Here is a 21,048-nt window from a genome sequence, read left to right as displayed (position 1 = left end):
CCTCTGCAGCGCCCCCCACCAGAACACGAATCCTCCCCATCCTGCCAGCTGGCCCCCAGCCGCTCTCTCCCAGGAGCCGGACTGCCGTGGTCGGCATGTCACGAAGCTCTTCCTAACTCTGCACAGCAGTGTGGTCCCAGGTCAGACCTCCCTGCGACCCCTTTGTTCCCCATCAGCAACAAGGTAAGTGCTGAGCCCACGAGAGCCGGCGTTCAGAAATCTTTATGGCAATCAGGCACCCTGTGACGCCGAGCGTGCGGTCACAGGACAGGCCCTGCTGACCCTGGGACATTATCACACGCGCGTAGCAAGGTGCACAGGCGTGACCTGCCTGCTGGCCACACACAGCAGGACCCTGATCCATCGGCTACAGATTTGGGGGGGAGAGGGGCGAATGGGGGAGACCAAACTGGTCCCTCACCACTGAGAGTCTTGGAAGAACTAGACTAGAACACCTGGGCTCTGTCACATCCCGGCCACCTTCTCTGCCAAGCCTCCCCCTACCCTTCCCTCTTAGCGCCCTGGTGACTCCTCCCTCACCCAGCAGCACTGTGTTGAGTTACCATGGCACCTGCATCCTCTACCAATTAATGCTGGACCCCCAGCACCTACCTTAGCATGCTTTATTTATTTTTTTATTTTTTTAAGAGAAAGGGGAAGTTCAGACAGAGTGGCTCAGTGGTTGAGTGTCGACCAGGAGGTCATGGTTTATTCCTGGTTAGGGCACATGCCAGGATGGTGGGCTCGATCCCCAGGGGAGGGCATGCATGAGGCAGCTGGTTAATGATTTTTTTCTCTCTCATTATTGATGTTTCTATTTCTCTCACTCTCCCTTTATCTCTCCGACATCAATAAAAACATCCTTTATAGAAAAGAGAGAGAGAGAGAGAGAGAGAGAGAGAGAGAGAGAGAGAGAGAGAGAGAGAAACCTCAATATGAGAGCGGAACATTGATCAGCAGCCACGTGCCCTGATGGTGAGTTGCATTGTCAACCTTTTTCTGCACAGGATGGTGCCCAGCCAACGGGGCCACACCCACCAGGGGAAGCTTTATTCTTTTTTAAACTTCCAACAGAGTGACCAAGACTCAGGCGTTAGATTCTGAAGGGAACACAGAGGCCACATGTCATACAGGTAAGATGATTCTTGGTGGCCGCTGCTTGCGCTGAGCACTTGAAGGAAATGCTTGCGTTTGACTCCGTGTTTGCAGCAGAGTCAGACCGCAGTGAGAAGTCAGGGGAACGGGGGCAGCGACAGACATGCTGGAAGCCCAGCTCCTGACTCACTCCAACGCATACGCCCGCTGGGGGAGGCGGGCAATGCCTGGGAGCACTGGAACCCTGCTCTCTTCCTCTTCCCACGTCACCAAGCACACAGAGATGAATTCAAACAGCTGGGGGGGGGTATGCCAACTCCACAATGCATTTCCCATGAACTGCTGGGAAATCTTTCCCCGTCTTCAAGATCCCAATTCGCCTTCCACTCTCCTCCTCCCAAGAGTTGACCTCTCCAAGGCTGTGTGACCTCAGGCACGTTGCTGAACCTCTCTGAGTCTCCATTCTGCACTCCATTAAATGTCCTCATTTTATGACATGAAACCAAAACAAGAGAATGGCAGCAAAGCACTCTGTAAATAAAAAGTGCCTGGTGAACAGGACTACTGTTCGTCTCTGAGGTTAAAGCTGACAACCAGACTTTCACACCCTCACTCGCTCCACCTCAGAATTCGATGCCTCTTCACCTAAGCCATTTGCCTCTTTAGTGGTTTCAGAGGGAATTTATAGAAGTCTCTCTCCTGTCTTCCCCCGTCTCCTCTTTAACGTACATTAAACATATAGCGACTACGGATCCCAGGAGAGTGGAGACTAGGCTTTCCTGGCACTCCACGCAGCACCCGGACCTGGCCATGGAGCAGGACATGGTTAAATAAGGTGTTCACCCAAGGTTTGCTTCAGAGGAAGAAGGAAAGCGGGACGGAAGGAAGGAAAATCACCAGAATGAAAACCAAACAGACACAGGCACAGGCGCTTATCACAGAAATATTAATATTATCAAAACGAGGACAGAATTAAACACATCAAGGCTCTTAGAAGCCAAGGTGCGGCCGGGCAGTGGCTGTGCCGAATCTTCAGGACTGATTTCTCACTCCTTTCGTTATCAGGGGGACTGAGAGACGGCCAGATGGCACTGCCAATCCACACAGCCTGGAGAGAAGAACCCTGGCAGAAACCACAAGGTCAGCTCATCTTCGTGGGCAGAGCCGCCAGGCGGCCTGGGCTCTCACTTGTGCCAGTCCCTTCCCTGTCACTGAGCAAGCATGTCAAACTCAGCCATGAGCCGCATGCCTCATTTACACTGAGTGGCCAGATTTTTATGATCTCTGAACGCATAATAATCTAACACCTAATAATCTAACACATAATAATCTAACGCATAATAATCTAACGCATAATAATCTAACACACACACACACACACACACTGTGTGTGTGTGTGTGTGTGTGTGTGTGTGTGTGTTAGAGGCCCAGTGCACGAATTTGTGCATAGTGTGCATGGGTGGGGTCTGGTCAGCCTGGCTTAGGGGAGGGGACATGGGCGGTTGGCTGGCCTGCCTGCTGGTCAAATTCCTAGTCAAGGGGGCAATTTGCATATTATCCCTTTATTATATAGGATATAAACTGAGTGGCCAGATTATTATGCGTGCAGAGATCATAATAATCTGGCCACTCAGTGTATTTGGTTCATTACCCTTTGAGTTTGACATGCTTGTCATAGAGTATCTGGACTGAGTGTCTGCTCTCCTATGAGCCACAAAGAACCAACAAGCAGAGGAAAACGGGCTGAAAGGAGGGAGTTTCACTCCTGAAGAGGGAAAGAAATGGATTCCTCTGATAATAAAGACAGAAAGTTGCCAGCAGCAGAACTACATGTTGTTAGTGTAAGTCATTATACACTACATACTAACAGCGGCCCGTACAACGAGTTCTGCTTCTGGAGCAAGTGCCTGGGCTCAACTCCCAACGCACCTTTTCCCTGCTGTGTGACCTTGGAAAAGCTACTTAACCCCACATGGCCTCAGTTTCCTCATCTGCAGAATGGGGACAACACTAGCGCCAACCTTCACGGCGCCTTTGGGAGGGCTGAGTGCAATGTGTGAAGGGCTGGTCACCCGGCATGACGGACAGCGGGCCCCACAGATATCAGCAGGGCCGCTGCGGGCCAGCTCACCCCCGGAACCCCTCCTGTGTAGCCCCACGCCATGCTCAGAACTGAAAGGCACGGGTTTCCACGTCCCCTTGGCGTTTCCATGTCGAGGCTCCGCCCTTGGCTGTGCATGGAGCCCCGTACCCCCGGGACCAGCAGCCCCGCAGACACGGCCGGCCGGCGGAACGCGCAGGCTGAGCCAGCCTCTGGCACAGATTAGGCCGTCAATCTGCAGCGGCAATTAAGGCTATTCCCAGAGAGGGCCTGCAGAGAGCGGGGGCCACAGCGGCTTCTCTGCTCGGCGTCTCTAAGTGTCCGAGGGGCAATTAGATACCAGCAGAAGCCCCTGGAGGTGCGGGAACAAGTGGAAAACACCATTTGACAGAGGACTAATTTTCCCAACTGACAGATGATTATTCTAATTACTCGGGGGGATTTTCTTCCCTCTGCAAATTGCTACCACATTCCGCGGCCAGGGCAGCCGCCTCACTCACCTGAGGCGATGACGGTGCCCGCCCAGAGCGCGTTCTCGATGCTCAGGCTCTCGCTGACCGAAGGGTCGCTGTCCTCCTGCGAGAGGCCAGACAGACACACACTGATCAGCAAGGCGCTTTGTATGGGGGTTTTGTTCATCCTCACCCGAGGATATTTCTTTGCATTGATTTTAAGAGAGTGAAACAGAGGGAGGAAGAGGGGACAGGGGAGAAGGAAGAGGGGAGAGGGGAGAGGGGAGAGGGGAGAGGAGGGGAGAGGGGAGAAGAGGGGGAGGGGAGAGAGGAGAGGGGAGAGAAGGGGAGAGGGGAGAGGGGAGATAAGGGGGAGAGGGGAGAGGAGGGGAGAGGGGAGAGGGGAGATAAGGGGGAGAGGGAAGAGGGGAGAGGGGAGAGGGGAGATAAGGGGAGAGGGGAGAGAAAAATATCTTATGAGAGAAACATGTTGATTGGCTGTCTCCAGCATGTGTCCCGACAGGGGGTGGGGATCAAAACTGCAACCCAGGTACATGGCCTTAACCGTGAAACGGACCCACAACCCTTCGGAGTGCAGGCCAATGCTCTAACCACTGAGAAACACCAGCCAGGGCGATGGAACAAGGTTTTGGGAAAAAAAACCACAAGACCGGTACAGAAGGATGACCCCTGGTGAGAAGCCCACAGCTCAGCCAGGAGAGAGGGGCCACGCTCATCGACGACCATCCGCGGGGCGCCCGCCCCCAGGGGAGCCCCTGGAAAGGCTGGCTCCCGATTCGAGGACAAGCTGCTGAGAGCTGACGATCAAACAGGGCCGCCTCCTGGCTCACAGAAAGACAGCACGAACAGTTCATTTGGGTTCTATAACCCTCCTGTCTGTCCCAGGTTCCTAAAGCAACTTGAATCCAAATTTAATTTCTATTCCGAAGAGTTGAGAAGTGGCTTAAAAAGCACAGTTGGCCTAAACCGGTTTGGCTCAGTGGATAGAGAGTCGGCCTGCAGACTGAAAGGTCCCAGGTTCGATTCCAGTCAAGGGCATGTACCTTGGTTGCGGGCACATCCCCAGTAGGGGGTGTGCAAGAGGCAGCTGATCGATGATTCTCTCTCATCGGTGTTTCTAAGTCTCTATCCCTCTCTCTTCCTCTCTGTAAAAAATCAATAAAATATGTATTATAAAAAAAAAAAAAAGCACAGCTGCCCAGCCTGGCCAGGGTGTCCTCAACCTATGATTCCCCATCAGGGCACATGCCCGGGTTTCGGCTCGATCCCCAGTGGGGGGCATGCAGGAGGCAGACAATCAGTGATTCTCTCCCATCTTTGGTTTTTCTCTCTCTCTCCCTCTCCCTTCCTTCTCTGACATCAATAAAAACTTTTAAGAAACCGGTTTGGCTCAATGGATAGAGCGTCGGTCTGTGGACTGAAAGGTCCCGGGTTCAATTCCGGTACCTTGGTTGCGGGCACATCCCCAGTGGGGAGTGTGCAAGAGGCAGCTGATCGATGATTCTCTCTCATTGATGCTTCTATCCTTCTATCCTCTCTCTTCCTCTCTGTTAAAAAATCAATAAAATATGTTTAAAAAACAAAAAACAAAAACTTTTAAGTATCACTGCTCTGGCCGGTTTGGCCTAGTGGATAGAGCATCAGCCCTCTGACTGAAGCATTCCGGGTTCAAATCCAGTCAAAGGCACATCCTCGGTTGCAGGCTTGATGCCCAGCCCCAGTCAGGGTGCCTACGGTGGTGGTGGGGGTGAGGGAACACATGCAATGTCTCTCTCACATCGATGTTTCTATCTCTCCGTCCCTCCCCCTCTCTTCCACTCTCTGTAAAAATCAATAGGAAATATCCTTGGGCAGGAGTAACCAAATGTATACAAACAACAATGTCCTGGCCAAGTGGCTCAGTCCGGTGGAGCGTCACCCCGCACACACACCACAAGGTGGCGCAGGTTCAATCCCCAGTCTGGGTGCCCATGGGAGGCAGCCAACCGATGTTTCTCTCTCACACTGAGATCTGTCTCTACCGTCCTCTCTCTCTAAAGTTAAAAAAATAAACAAACGTATCTTTGGGTGAGGATTAAAAAAAAGTACACCAATGACAGGCAGGGCTTATCTAAACAATAGAGGATGCAGGCCCATCCGAGGGAGGCAGAGTACTGCTGAGACATCAGCGTTAGCATGAATTAGAACAACACGTGGCTACGTTGGCAGGTAACCCAGCTGTTCAGAGGCTGCAGAACCTGCAGTTGTGTGGCCTCTACTGAGAGACAAAGTGTCAGCGGTCAGGCAGTGCCTCCCTAAGGGAATCCCGCCCTCAGCCCCACCCCCTCCCCCTCCCCCTTCCACTCTATCCCCTTCCCCCTTCATTCTATCCCCCTCCCCCTTCCACTCTATCCCCCTCCCCCTTCCACTCTATCCCCCTCCCCCTTCCACTCTATCCCCCTCCCCCTTCCACTCTATCCCCCTCCCCCTTCCACTCTATCCCCCTCCCCCTTCCACTCTATCCCCTCCGCTTCCACTCTATCCCCCTCCCCCCGCACAGAAACACTCCCTGACGAAGACCCGGACCGTGTCCGCGGGCTTCCACCGTGAACACACCCTGAGATGGGAGTCCGGGCGAGCGGAGCTACGCACCCTGGTAAACGTCCCCACGAAGTTGTGGATGTCGATGCTTGGCTCTTCCGCGTAGATATACGATCGGATCTGAAGAAGGTCCTGTGGGACAGGGCGACAGGCGGAGTTAGGACAAAGCCGGCTGTGACCGGAGAGGGCTCAGGAGGCAGCCACTCTTCCTAAGGCCAGCAGGCCTACAGGGTGGGCAGGTGGGGAAAGGTGCATTCAGGTGTCCTCACGGCTCCCGGCTCTTGACTCACTCTCAAGGAGAGCCTTCAGTCATTCTGCGGTCAGAAGCCTTTCTTGGCAGAGACTTTACCGGAAGTAGAACACGCCGCCCAGGGAAAGCCCAAGCCCCATTGGACCAGCCCCTCTCGGGGGCGCCATGGCGCCGTCTACCGAGTCCCAGGGCTCCTGACCAATTAGAGACTCGCTGCTCTAGAATTCCTGCTTTAAGAAGCAGTAATAATAGCAGCACCGACTCACTTGAGATCAGCAACGCACAACCACACGTGCCAAGGGCACTCTTATTGCTGCGCTAACGCCATGAAGACACAGAGCTTCCTCCCTCCTCAGGGGCCGGGAAAGGCCTGGCACCACCAGTGTGACCGCCGGCCCAGGAGCAGCTGGCTGCTCTGCTTAACCCTCTCAGCCCACGCAGGGGCCACACGCTGGGCTCCGGGCATTTGAATTACATTCTGTGGTTCCGTAACCTAGTCCACGGGCCACTTCATCCATGTGACTTGTGTTTAGACTTACACTTTGGCTACCTTCTCCCTCCCTTCCTCCCTCCCCCACAGATCGTGGTGTGATACAGGGAACTATAGGGGCCCGGGGGGGTGAGGGGGGGGGCGGCTGTGAGCGCCTGTCGGTTCCAGCTGCTCAGACCACACCCTCTTAGAGAGAGTCCGGGTGCCATTCCACACTGTCCTGAACGCGGTTCCACACTGGGCGTACACTGCTCCATGCTCTGTGTTACGTCATTCCATGCACTGTCCTACATGCTCCTCCACGCGCTGCCCGCATGCTGTTCCACACACGGTCCTAAATGCTGTTCCATGCACTGGGAATTCAGCAGTGCATGTCCCGGGCAGAGCCCTGCTCTCAAAGACACGGCCTTGACGTGAGAGGACTGGGAATGCGGGAGAGGGTGGCCAGAGAACGCCTCTTCAAGACACGGTGTACAAGACTTCCGGATATGGTGGAGGGGCCCAGCCAGCAGACTGGGTCTGGCTGCTCCCAGGGGAAGACACGCGGGGACAGGTGCTGGGGGGCAGAAGCACGCCTGGCGGAGAGGCCGGTGCGGCCTCAGCGTGGGGGGAGGGCCCAAAGCGGAGGTCAGGGCCTTCGCAGAGACAGCGTACAGAGGACCCGGGGTGTGAGGGTGCCAGGAGGCCTGTGGGGTGGGTTCTCAGAGCTGAGGAGCTGAGGAGTTCTGAGCAGAGGAAAAACATGCTCTGGCCTGCCTGTCCTGCGACAGGAGGTCCCGGTCAAGGTTTCTTAAGATGCTGAGCTTCCCTCGGAGAGCTCGTCCCACACACTGGTTCTGCGTTTCGCGTGGCCACAGTGCGAGGGAGCAGCCGGCACTCAGGGCTCCCGGGACCCCAACACGCCCACCAGCCCCTCCATCTCTGACACCCATGCCTGGCCCGGAGGGCGCCCCGCTTTGCGAGCCCTGCGGTCAGTGGCCGTTTGTGCCTCCGCAGGGAGGGCTACTCACGGCGGCCGTGGGGAGCCGCTGCGTGCAGGCCACCGGGAGCCGCAGCTTCCAGTCCGTCTCCCCGTCCAGCTGGTCCGTCCGCAGGAAGCAAGACCCTGCGGGAGGAAGTCAGGGCCTTCTGTTCACCAGCAGCTCCAGGAGCCGTGGGGTGGCAGCTCTGGGCAGCCCTGCCCTGGTCCTTGTAACAGCAGCCCACACGTGGCCAGCCGCCCAACGGGAAAGAAAACACCCGATTTCCCACTTCCTCCTCACGCGCCAGGGTCAGAAGGATCTGGGTTCAAATCCTCCCTCCCCCACTCCCTGGCAGCGGAGCCTGGGCTGGCCTCTCGGCCGTGCTAACCCTCTGTGTGTCCTCTCCATCACATGGGGAGGCACACACACCGCCCACGCCTGCTGTTGGGACTCCGCGGTGCCAGAAGCCCCGGCGGGGAGGCGGCCTGAGATCACCAGCATCCGGGTCTGCTCTGGGCACGGGGTACAAGCACCTTCTCAGGAGCCGGACCTCCTGGGTTCAAGTCCAGCTCCAACCCTCACTAGCTGCAGGTCCTGCCTGAGCCTGTTTCCTGGAGTGTGAGGATGGAGAGGAGCAGCACAGACCTCAGACGGGAAAGCGAACGCCAGTCTGTGTACAGCGGGGAGCGCTGGGCAGGGCGGGGGCAGTCGCCGCCTCGCCCCCCATGTGGGTCTGACACGTGCGTCCACGCCCCAGGCTGGCCGTGCGGCTCACTGTCGGGGCGGGCACGGCACTCACCGGCACTGCCCTGAAGGCTTCTGGGAGGTTCTTATCTTTCGTGGGGGGGTGGGGGGGGGGCGGTGCTTGGGGGTTTTTTAGAAAGGGTGAGCCCTACAGGGAACCTACTCCCCAGCACTTCGTTTCCACGGACCAGGCCTCAGGACCGATTTGAGGACAAAGCCTCGGTTTTGCAAAGAAGGCTGCTTTCATCCGTGCCTCCCACCCCCCTCTCCGCACGGCTTCATATATGATTAGTGTAAGATTTCATCCCTGCGTTTATTCCATTTGTAATGAAATAGCTGCCATAACCTCAGAGGAATATCAATGCGGATCTCTCGGGGGTTCAAAGATCTCCAATTGTGCCCGATAAGAGGGAGAAAAACAGCCTTGTTTCCTCGGAGCAGCTTAAATATCAAAAATAAAGAGAGAGGAGACGTGAGCCGACGGACGGACGGACGGACGGGGTGGGCAGGCGGCGGCAGCCACGTGGGGAGACCGCGGGGAGAGAGGGGCCTGTAAAGGCGGGAGCCCACTGGGCTGGGACAACAAGCAAACTGATGGGCAAGGCGGCCCTGGCCCCGCCACTCAGGACTCGGGGCCCAGAGGGACACCCACCTCTCTCCCCGGTGCCCTCCTGCCCCCTCAGCACACACCTCCCAGCATCTTCTCGGGAGAGGGGGAATTTCTGTCTGTCAGACACTCCCCCTCCTCCTGCCCACTCCTGGAGCCGAGCCTCACAAAGCCCAGGGAGGGAAAGCAGCGCGTGCGAGCATGCCTACATCCGTGTGCATGTGTGTGCACGCACGCGTGCGTGTGCATGAATGTGTGTATGTGTGGGCGTGTCCATGTGTGTGACTTCACCAGCTGGGACTCAGCAGGGGTCCAACCAACTGTATCTTCATGATGGTCACAACCCATGGACCTGGGAGCACGGAAAACCTCTTTTTAGGGCTGCTCTGTGAGAAGGGCTGTTTGGATTTGCCCCTGTGGCTCCAAAATGATCATCTCCTTCAGCCACATGGTCGAAGGATTGTTTTGCCAAATCGCCACTGAAAGGTTAATGGTTATTTTCAGAATTGGTCCCAGATGTTTACCGTTCTTTTCTGACGTCCTCAGGAAGATCATGTCGGCAGGCACCCGCTGGTTCTGTGACGGAAAGAAGGGCCGTTACCAAGGACCGTCCCGGGTGTGTTTCCACCCCGCCCCCCCCGCCCCCCCCCCCGTGGGGAGGGAGCCATCGGAACCCCCCTCCCCGGCGTCTTTTCAGGGTCTGCCTCTGTCCAAGACAGACGGGCGGGTTTATTTTGTTCTGAATCTGCACACTCTCGCACGCTGCTGTTCTGTTTCTGATCTGCTGCTGAAATCCTATCTCAGAAAGAGAGCTTCTGGTTTCCTGGCAAACCAGACCATTCCCTTCCGAAATCCCGGCCAGGGACCCGGCCTCACACCGCCGCCCTCGCTGGCTCTGGTCCAGGCTGTCCCCGGAAAGGAAAGATTCGCGCTGCCTGCTCACGCTCTCTGCTTCTGCCTATTTCCCAGCTGGAGGTCTGGCTTCCAGGGCATTTTAATAAGGAAGTCAAGTCACAGGAGGGAACAAAGGCCCTTCTCCAAAAGAGAGTGCGCGGCGGACAGCAGCCTCCTTTAGCTGTGGACAGAGAGGCTGTGCAGAGCTCGGGGTGTGGCTCTCCGGCGGCCGCCCAGAAGGGCTCCCCTTTCCCGCAAATCAGCTCTGAGTTCCGGGTTTAATCCTTTGAAAAGAGCGCAGTTCACTCCCTACAGAACCCAGTGCAGACACACTCCTTTCCTAACCAAACGTTACCCCGAGACTCTCCAGAGCCACCCTCAAAACCCAGGACCTTCCACACGGCACAGTAAAGAGATGCGAGTATCCGCTGAAGTCAGGCGCCAATCAGCAGTGCTATTTTTAAAAATGTATTTTTTTGCCTTTTTACTGTTCTCCTAGTAACCTCTGCTCCCCATAAAATTATTGAAAAGCATGATGTTTAAGTAAAAAAATGCAAGCTACGTCCTGGCCAATGTGGCTCAGTTGGTTGGGCAATGTCCTGTGAACCAAAAAGTTATAGGTTCGATTCCCGGTCAGGCCACATGGCTGGTTTGTGGGCTCGATCCCCAGTAGGGGGCTTGCAGGAAGTAGTCAATCCATGATTTTTCTCTCTCTTTCCCTACTCCTTCTTCTCTAAAAATCAATAAAATATATAGACATATATTTAATTATTTTAAATGCAAGCTAAAATTGCTCAAAAGGCAAATGACAAACACATTTATGTAGTTACACAGACTTCTTAGAAAGTCTTCATGGTAAATAAAAAAAAAATAAGATAAAATAAAAGAACATCAAACAGGAAATCAAAACGTGTGTAGGATTTCTAGCTAACCCACACATCTGAACATGAAAAAATGTTCATAGGAAAAAGAGACTGTTCTCTCAGGCAGAGCTGCTGAATGGAACTGCAGACAGCATGCATCCGGTCAGACCTCAGACTGCACGCCAGCATCGTGATGTGCGAGCAGGGACTTCCCTTTTACACCGCAGCAGAGCCCTCTCACCTTTTCCACGATGATAAGGTCCCCCACTTGGATGTTGGCACTCTTCACCTTCACAGTCCCTGCAAAGAAACAGGCCCAAGGCTCATCGGTCTGAACTCATTCCAGCCCCACGTCTTCACAGAGGGCCCAGCGGCCTTCGGAGCCAGTGCAGACGGAAGGAGGATGGCCCCCCGGCCTCCCCCTGCCCCCGCATCACCTGCTGCCCCTCTGAGAAAGGTGTGCGGGCGCAGAAATGGCTCCAGAAACTACCCCCGCCCCCCAGAGCCCTGGGAAGTGCCCACGCCCGCAGTGAGATCTTCTGTCTTAACGGTGCCTTAGAAACCTCCCTAAGTCTGCACCTTAAGAAACTCATTCAGCCCCAAAAGAAAACCCACAGATATTGTGAAAGAGAGAGAAAAGGGCAAAAGGCAGCTCTTAATTTTCAAAAAGAAAGAAGCTAACCCAAAAGGACTAATTACTTTTTTTTTTTTTTAATTTGCAACTGCTATATAGTTTGGTTTATATGGTTATGATCAGATTACTTTTGCTGGATGTTTATCTGAACAAAAATGGAACAGCTAACATTGAACGCTGGTTCTGGGCTGCCCTGGCCGGGTGGCTCAGCAGGCTGGAGCCTCATCCCCTACACGGAAAGGTTTCGGGTTCGATCCCCAGTCCAGGTGTGTATGGGAGACAAACAATCAATACTTCTCTCTCCATGGATGCTTCTCTCTCCCTCCCTTCTTTATTCTCTAAAAATCAATTTTTTAAAAAAAAAATTATTTTTTAGATTAAACTAAAAAATAAAATAAAATAAATTTTAAATGCTAATTCTGTGCTAACCACGGAACAGATATTGGCATGTGGGTGGCTTCGTTTACTCCTCCGGGTGGCCACCAGGAGAAAGCATGATTATCTCGTCTTCACATGAGGACAAAGGCTCAGAGACGCCCTTAGTCCCACAGGTTTTCACATCCACATCTGACTCCGGAGGAAGGAATCAGACACAGTGAGTTCTTATTTTCAACTCTAAAAACGCCCATTGAGTGCTGCACCTCGGCATTCAGGGACCCCATGTCCTAAAACCTCAGGCAGGAGTGCCTCAGGCAGGAGTCAGCAGGGAGTACCAAACAGGGCCAGACAGTAAACAGTGTGGCGTGTCCTGGCCATTAGACAATGTTTGCAATTCTCCCAACCACGGTCTCCCTGCCAAAGGCTTTGTTCTGTATTCCATATTATAAAATGCAAAAACCATCCTCAGCTCCCAGGCCATACAAAAAAACCCAATATAATAAAAGCCTAATGTGCTAAGTGTCCAGTTGTCCAGTCGTCCATTCAACCAATCAAAGCATAATATGCTAATGATATGCTAAGGCCACTCAACTGCTCACTATGACATGCACTAACCACCAGGGGGCAGATCCTCCAACTGGTAGGTTAGCTTGCTGCTGAGGTCTGGACAATTGGGACTGAGTGAGATGGGCGGTTCCTCCCTAGCCCCGATGGTGCATCAGTTGGGTCCCTCAGCTTGACCTGCGCCCTCCTGCAATCTGGGGCCCCTCAGCAGATGTCGGAGAGCCTGTTTCAGCCAGATGGCAGAATGACTAATCGCTATGATAAGCACTGACCACCAGGGGACAGATGCTCAAAGCAGCAGCTGTCCCCTGGTGGTTAGTACGCGTCCCCAGGGGGAGCACAGTGGCAGTAGTGGTAGTGGAAGCCTCTCCTGCCTCCGCAGCAGCACTAAGGATGTCCAACTGCCAGCTTAGGACATCCCCCGAGGGCTCCCAGACTACTACAAAAAGGGCGCAGACTGGGCTGAGCCCCCGCCCCCCAGCCAAGTGCATGAATTTCATGCACAGGGCCTCGAGTAATAAAATAAAGGGTAGTGGGCTGACTTTGCCCACCAGCTGTAGTTCGCTAACCCATGTGCTAGTGAGAAAGACAGCCAGACAGAGGCTGCTGGTGCAGAATAGTGTGTGAAGTGATGGGAGTGAGTCAGTGAGCTGAGGGGCCAGGAAAGAGGGCAAGTCCCCCTTTGAAGAAGGATCTAGAACAGTGCTCAGCACACAGAAGGCACCGACTATCCAAGCAACATTCCAGCACCGTGCCCTGGTCGCCTGCTGTATGCCAGGCACAGTCTGAGGGCGGGGACCCAGGGGACTCACCTTCATGTGGAGGCGAGAGTAAATAATGAGTGAAGGGACGGCGAGGTGTGGACAAATGCTCCACAGGAGAGGCGAGGCCAGAATTAACCAGACGAAGGAAGCAGGCACAGAGGCGGGAGAGCTCATGAGTGGGACACACATGTGCTCCTTTAGCAAGTACAAAAGCATGGCCCGAAGGCAGGGAACAGAGACGAAGGTGGAACTGGCCTGCCAGGGCCTGTGTCCAGCACCTCATCGTGACGACGGGTCCAATTCTCGCATGAGGGAGCAGCACCATGAAATCTTTGTTACTGGCATCTTGTAATAAGCCCATTGAACTCCCAAGAGAGGAAAGAAATAGTAATACTGACTCCTGCCTTCATTCAACACCAGTGAGGATTCCTAGCTTTTGTTCCTTCAGCATTGGAAATAAAGACACTAACGGGAATAATCGGAGTGCACAACTCTAGATTTTTGCCATTTTTCACAGTATTTCACATAACTTAAGCCCCGGTGTCTTTTTAGTAAGTCAGCACCACAGAGACATTTTAAAGCATTCCAATTACTTCTACTGAAACAGCTGTAGTAGGTTCCACTGGGTTAGGTTTTCGCTAATTTTTATATTTAATTAAATTCTGTCATAGTAAGCAGAACTGGCACTAAAAGAACTGTCCACGAGCACTAATGACTTCTAGAAAGCACGTCGCAGCTGGTGACGGGCTCACCAGCCTTAGTTCCTCTCCAGGAATGAGTATCTCACCCCACGAGGTGAGCATCTGATAGTGTCCCATTGTCATAAAGCACGGTGCTACCAGTCCGTCCAGTGACCTGAGCCCTGACGTGCTGGAGACCTACGAGGCTCAATCATTCGTCCTGTCTTGGGCTTTGGTAAATATGCTGACAGAGTGAATCAAGAACGGCCACTGATCCAAACATTAGATCATTAGAAATGGGCGGAGAGAGGGTCCAAGGCGCAGCCTTCTCTTCCAGCCAGAACAGGTCTCCTCCAACCACTAGGGGGCGACAGGGCAAGCACACACAGATGACCGGCAGCTCTTTCTGGGGAGATTCGGGGGCATTCCTGGCAGGAAGATCGTAAATTCAGCCGGCCCTCTGCACCTTTTCCTTGGAGCTGGCCCCAACTTTCCCAAACGTAAATTGACACGTTGTCTTTGGTTTTATTACTCAAATGTATGCTGGTGGCCTGGCCCAAACCATCACGCTGCTTTCTGGTCTTCGAGACCTGGATACAACCTTCTGTCCATATCTAAAGAGTATGTTTATTCCTATTAAATAATGATGGCATGTGTGTGCGTGTGCGTGTGTGTGTTAGCAGGAGACAGGGTAAAATCGGAAGGATTTGACTGAAAGGGGTGACAGCAATTCTTCTGGGGCACGTGGGGTTTATCTTTCTGTCTGGCACACGCTTCTTTAATTCCTCACATTGGTTTTTAAAAGGGGCATAAGGCGCTTTTCTAAGAAAAAATAAATTAAATTCGCTCAAACGTCTAAGTGACCAGGCTCGGATTTCTTTTTATTTTTAACCTTTACTGTTGAAAGTATTACAGATGTCCCTTTTTCCCCATTGACCCCCTGCCAGACTTTTTCCTTCTTACAGGCGTCCTGATTTATGACGGGTTAATGTGAACTCTGCTGCTCCCTGTCCATCTGCTCTGCCTCAACAAAAACCCTTTAATCCGCCGCGCTGCAGGCAGCCTGTGCTACTCCAGCGGCTGACCCGCACACGGCACTGCTACCGGGGGACGGGCGCCCCTACCGGGGGACGGGCTCCCCTACCGGGGGACGGGCTCCCCTACCGGGGGACGGGCTCCCCTACCGGGGGACGGGCGCCCCTACCGGGGGACGGGCTCCCCTACCGGGGGACGGGCTCCCCTACCGGGGGACGGGCGCCCCTACCGGGGGACGGGCGCCGCTACCGGGGGACGGGCGCCCCTACCGGGGGACGGGCGCCGCTACCGGGGGACGGGCGCCCCTACCGGGGGACGGGCTCCCCTACCGGGGGACGGGCGCCCCTACCGGGGGACGGGCGCTCCTACGGGGGACGGGCAGCCAATGGCCCGCTCCCTCCCAGGAGGAGAACCAGAGGCCATAGTGGGGCACAGGAGCTATGGGGGGCCACACCGTCAAGGGAGGTCACTTGTGCTTCCTCACCCAATAGCATGCTGGTATTTGGGGGTGCGGAAGGGGTAAACCTCAACTTTGCTGCCTCAACAAAGGGAGACTCTCAGCCCTCCCTCTCTGCTGAGCTCACATGCGTTCCTTCCTCTTCCTTCGCTGTCACATTCGGTGACTGGAAAATGTGCAGTTCAGGCCTGCATAGGGGCCGGTGTTTAGCATGTGTCAGAGTTAGAAAAAGCGCACAAATAAAACCGAGAAAAGGAAAAGGAGAAAACCCAGCAGGACGAGGAGGAGGGAAGCAAGCACTGGAACAATGTTACATCTATGTTTTCCCAGTGCGGCCCAGTGAAATGTCCCCGCCCGGGACTCGGAGCAGAGGGACAGGCCAGGGGAGGGGGGACGAGGGAGGGCGGAGGCCCCAAGTTCGGAGAAGAGCCGAGCACCCAGAGACAGGGCCTAACTCAGGACGGAACTCTTCAGTGGTGGGAAGGACCCAGAACACGATTCCCAATCTTAATGTAACCACCGTCCTGCGTTTCCTGCCATCGTTCCCACAGAAACTACCGTGTTTCCCCGAAAATAAAACATCCTCCGAAAATAAGACCTACTTACAGGTTTCCTTCTGAGTGAAATATAAGGCATCCCCCAAAAAATAAGGCCCCCCCCCTAGGCTATGCCTCAGAATAAAAATTAATTTACCGTAAACTGGTCGCTAGGGCCACCCCAACTGGCATCTAGCAACCAGTGATGTTACGCGGAGTCCTGACATCACTGCTGTGTGGAGGCGGAGCGGAGGTCGGAGGGTGAGCGCGGGGCGGGAGAAGAAGAAGAGACTTTCACAGATGCGTGTAGAAGAACAGGAGGATTAGAGTAGAGTGGAAGGTGGTGAGTGCTGGTCTGTCTCTGGTGACACTACCTGATGCTCACAGCCGCCCTCATGATGACTGAAGGTTCTCAGTCAGTGGCAGACCCTGCCCCAGCCCAGATCCAGGCCCCAGCAAGCCCAGTGACAGTCCCCAGGCAGGCCCCAGGGGGTAAATGTCTGATAAAGGGGTAGGGGGGATGTCTGGTGAAGGTGTTCAGTGGCACAGGGGTGGGGGGAGGGGGATCACTTAAAATGACAGAGGAGGATCAGAGGGGGCAATCAAAATGACACAGGAGGATCAAAAAGGGTTACTAAAATAGTAATTCCCCCCTCTGATTCTCCTGTGCCATTTTGATTCCCCCCTCCGACCCCCCCTGTGTCATTTTAAGTGATCCCCCTCTCCCCACCTTGATACCCCAATTCCTCTTTTATTTTTTTTTACCCCTAGAAATGAGCACAAAAAGAAAAAGCTACTCCGTGGAGTACAAGAAAGGAATCGTGGAAGACTCTTGGGGCCAAAATCTTACTGCTTTCTGCAAAGAGAAGATGTTGAGTATCCGATTGGTCCGAAAATGGTGAGCAGAGTATGGTAACTTCATTGAACAAGTGGACAAAGGAAATGCTAAAAAGCGCAAGTGTGGATCAGGTCGGCAACCATTATTTTCCGAGCTGGGAGACCTGATCTGTGAATGGGTTGTTGACAGGAGAGCAGAGGCTTTGGTTGTGAATAGGGCTCAGATTCAAGAATTTGCCCTTGCAATTGCACCACAGTTTGACATAGCCCCCAAAGACTTCAAAGCATCACAACACTGGCTGGATAATTTCCTTCAGCAAAGTGAACTGTCTTTAAGAAGACTTACAACATTGTTGGAAGATACTCAAGTTATTAAGCGAACATTTGCATTCAAGTCCTTTATTGATGATGCTGACTTCTCTAAATACAATCTTTCCAACATGATTGCTATGGATGAAACTTCAGTGTTTATGGACCAATCATCTCAAACAGCATTTGAACAGCAGGGTGCCTCCTTAGTGTACATTCCCTCCACTGCTTACGAAAGTGCACGTTTCTTGTATTTTGGCAATTCGTCTGGATGGCACTAAAATCCCACATTTAATTATTTCTAAGGGCAAGAAGGAAAAGATTGAATGTGTTTAGGACGTTCTTATTCTTGAAACTGAAAAAGCCTGGGCCACACAAGCAGTTATAAGGAAGTGGGTCGATTTAATGCTGCTGCTTGTTATGTGAGGTAGCCAAAGAGGTCTGCTAGTCTGGGATGCAGCCAGCACTCACCGCACTAAAGACATGAAGATATTTCTTCATGAAAGAAAAATAGATCAGATAATGATTCCCGCAGGAATGACGGCCTATCTCCAGACTCTTGATATTGCAATAAATAGGCCATTCAAAGACAATTTGCGCATGGAAATTAATGACTACATTGAAAATAGAATGGAGAGAAATCAGCGTGGAAACTTTGAGTAACCTAAACTGCAACAAGTTGTGACTCGGGTGAAGAATTCATGGGAGAAAATCACTGACAGTTGCATTGCAAATGCACTGTGAGCAGGCTACCTTGACAAGAAGTACTCATTTAAAGACAGTGCTATCGCTAAACATGAGAGATTTGGTCCACTGATTCTGAAAGAAATGGAGTCACAAGAAATTCACCAGGAAATTCAGGAATTGGATTGTTATGATGATGTTCCAGAAGATGATGACATGATTGTCATTGAATAAATGAGTAAATTCTTGATACTGTAGGATTCACAGTTTGTCTGGTTTGTGTTGACAACTACCATACTACCGTACTACCGTATACAGGTAATAAATTTCCTTTATTTTCATTTAACAATAAATGTGTACTGTATTCTTCTTCATGGAAAAATAAGACATCCCCTGAAAATAAGACCTAGCGCATCTTTGGGAGCAAAAATTAATAGAAGACACTGTCTTATTTTTGGGGAAACCGGGTAGGAAATACAGACGCCCCCGGGCAAAGCTCTGTCTTTGGGAAATAAAAACAGCACAGTGGTTTTCCCTAGCTCTCTCCCCTCTTCCCCACCAGCCTCTGCCCCCGGAGCAGCTAGCTGTCATCCCTCCCAAGTTCCCTTTTCCCTCCCCTGCCCAGATATCCCTGAAACAGCAGTGCAACCTGGGTACCCACAGCCCCCGCCCCCCAAACCTTGGGTGGATGACAGATTGCAGACATATTACAACTCTTTTTTATTGATTTTTTACAGAGAGGAAGAGAGAGGGATAGAGAGAAACATCGATGAGAGAGAATCATCGATCAGCTGCCTCTTGCACACCCCCTTCTGGGGATGTGCCTGCAACCAAGGTACATGCTCTTGACCGGAATCGAACCCAGGACCTTTCAGTCTGCAGGCCAATGCTCTATCCACTGAGCCAAACTGGTTTTGGCATATTACAACTCTTAATAACCTTTTCTTCCCCAATTCCTAATCACTTCTGAATGAGGGCTCCCATGGCCTCATCTGCACTGGGCCCCAAGGATTATGCAGCTGGAGCTGAAGAGACATGGGAACACCCAGGAACCTCCCCTTTGCCAAGTGCACAGGGAAACCTGCCTGGGTCCGAGAGCAGCAGCCCAAGGACCCTGATTCCCCCCTCAGAGCTCTCTCCCCGAGCGGACCCTCCAACACCCATCTCTGTCTGGCCCCTGGGCACTGGGTATTGTATTTTTTAATTTTTTATGTACTTTATTGAGTTTTACAGAGAGGAAGGGAGAGGAATAGAGTTAGAAACACCAATAAGCTGCCTCCTGCACACCTTCCACTGGGGATGTGCCCCCAACCAAGGTACATGCCCTTGACCGAAATCGAACCTGGGACCTTTCTTTTTTTTTTTTTTTTTTAATATGTTTTATTGATTTTTTACAGAGAGGAAGGGAGAGAGATAGAGAGATAGAAACGTCGATGAGAGAGAGACATTGACCAGCTGCCTCTTGCACACCCCCTACCAGGGATGCGCCCGCAGCCAAGGTACATGCCCTTGACCGGAATCAAACCCGGGACCTTTAAGTCCGCAGGCCGACGCTCTGCCACTGAGCCAAACTGGTTTCAGCCGAACCTGGGACTTTTCAGTCTGCAGGCCAACGCTCTATCCACTGAGCCAACCCGGTTTAAATGCATCGGCAGGAACTCGGCAGGAGCTGGCTGGGGGATTTTCACAAAGGTTAAGTGGTGCATGCTCCCCCGGCCACATGGGCCATCGTTAAATGCTTTCTGTAAAGCAGATGTAATCTTTCCAGCTTTCGCCACTCAGCCCACGCCGCCTCCGCGCCGGGGTTTGCCACAGGGAGCGAACTTCCAGTTGCTGCCGCTGTTTATTTCTGTAGCCACGGGCCCCAAGACTTTCCTAAGCAAGCCCATCGGGCCCAAACCAGGCTTTTCACGGATGACGGCCTCGGAATAAGAGCAGTTTGTCTACACTGGGGGCAGAGACCAGATGTTTCCCTGGACTGGAAACAAGCAAATGACAATTCGCTCAAAATGCAGAACAGGCTGTGGGGCGGGGGATTTTTTTAAAATAAATTCTGGGCACTAGTATGTGTGGGCCTTTTTTCCCCCCACCCCCCAGTCCCCCAGCTCCTAGCACACTCCATTTCTCCCTGCCCACCGGGGCACAGGCTGCTTCTGTACATCTCCAACCGCGACCCCCCGGGCGCAGACCCTGGCTAATGTTCCACTCTTCAGCTCACACGCTAATCTGCCGGTGACAGTGACGAGCTGTAAATTCCGAGGCTTTGTGCACACTTCCTGGGGCGGACGCTGAAAGGCCCGGCAGAGCGCGCATGAGGGCTTACAGGTGGGGTTTTCAGATTCTCACCCCGCCGTCCCCGCTCCCACAGCCCAAGGAAAGGCAGGCAAAGGGTTAAACGGCGTTATTGGAAATCCCAGGGCCACTTCCCGGGGCTTTTGTTTAAAACAGTGGGAACTTGAAAAAACTGAAGAAAGGCTGGAGTTTCTACGTGACAAGTTTATACCCGACGGAGGCTTTTAAAATAAATATATAAATGTTTCTGGCTGCTTCTGGTGACCAATAATGATGAAATAAACCAACAAGCCGGCGGGGGGAGGGGGGGGGAGGGGGGGTGGGGGGTACCCTTCTGGGAAAGATAACAGTATAATTTGCATGTGATTTTTTTTTAATTAAACAATAGATCAGTTCACCCATATTTGTAATAAAGTGGAGTACTCTGGAGGAAGAAAAAAAGAAGCTTGCAAGAGCCAGAGGATGAGAGCGGCCAGATCTGTTCTGAATGAGACTCGGAAAAGCAGATGCTCTGAATCCTAACCAGGGAGCTCAGGAGAAGTTCTCTGCTTATTACCAACTGTATCTGCGGTCCTCAGGAAAGGACTTTGGTTGCAATGCTATAAAGAAGACCACCACCGCGGCTCTCTTCCCTAAAAAACGTAGGAAGCGTATCTTAGTGCTCTCGCATGTTTATCTGAACAGAGTTTATACTTTGAAAACGTAAGTGGTACTTCTGTTTAGGAACACGGAGTTTCGTTAGTTAACTAGCAGCTAAACTACTCCCCATTAATAATAATCGCATCTTCCCGATCCGACCTTCGGATGAACTCCAGCAAA

At 52.8% G+C, this 21,048-nt stretch overlaps 1 protein-coding gene and 1 long non-coding RNA gene across 2 annotated transcripts in view; both read right to left on the bottom strand.

Annotated features, from left to right (window-relative positions):
• LOC311624151 overlaps positions 1–21,048 on the bottom strand; it is a 244,719-nt gene that overhangs the window by 58,905 nt on the left and 164,766 nt on the right. The gene's annotated exons all lie outside the window — the stretch shown is intronic.
• Positions 1–21,048, bottom strand: part of ATP9A (ATPase phospholipid transporting 9A (putative)) — a 124,781-nt gene that overhangs the window by 58,905 nt on the left and 44,828 nt on the right. The window contains exons 5-9 of the mRNA XM_084886983.1: positions 11,301–11,359; positions 9,827–9,878; positions 8,000–8,094; positions 6,301–6,381; positions 3,697–3,772 (exon numbers count right to left, since the gene is read on the bottom strand). Of these exons, the coding sequence (XP_084743109.1) occupies positions 3,697–3,772; positions 6,301–6,381; positions 8,000–8,094; positions 9,827–9,878; positions 11,301–11,359 (363 nt within the window). The remainder of the gene's footprint in view (positions 1–3,696; positions 3,773–6,300; positions 6,382–7,999; positions 8,095–9,826; positions 9,879–11,300; positions 11,360–21,048) is intronic.

The sequence above is a fragment of the Pipistrellus hanaki genome, assembly GCF_964339955.1.
Source record: "Pipistrellus hanaki genome assembly, chromosome: 6".
In the NCBI taxonomy this organism is placed as follows: Eukaryota; Metazoa; Chordata; class Mammalia; order Chiroptera; family Vespertilionidae; genus Pipistrellus; species Pipistrellus hanaki.
This window is presented reverse-complemented; position numbering and strand designations above follow the sequence as displayed.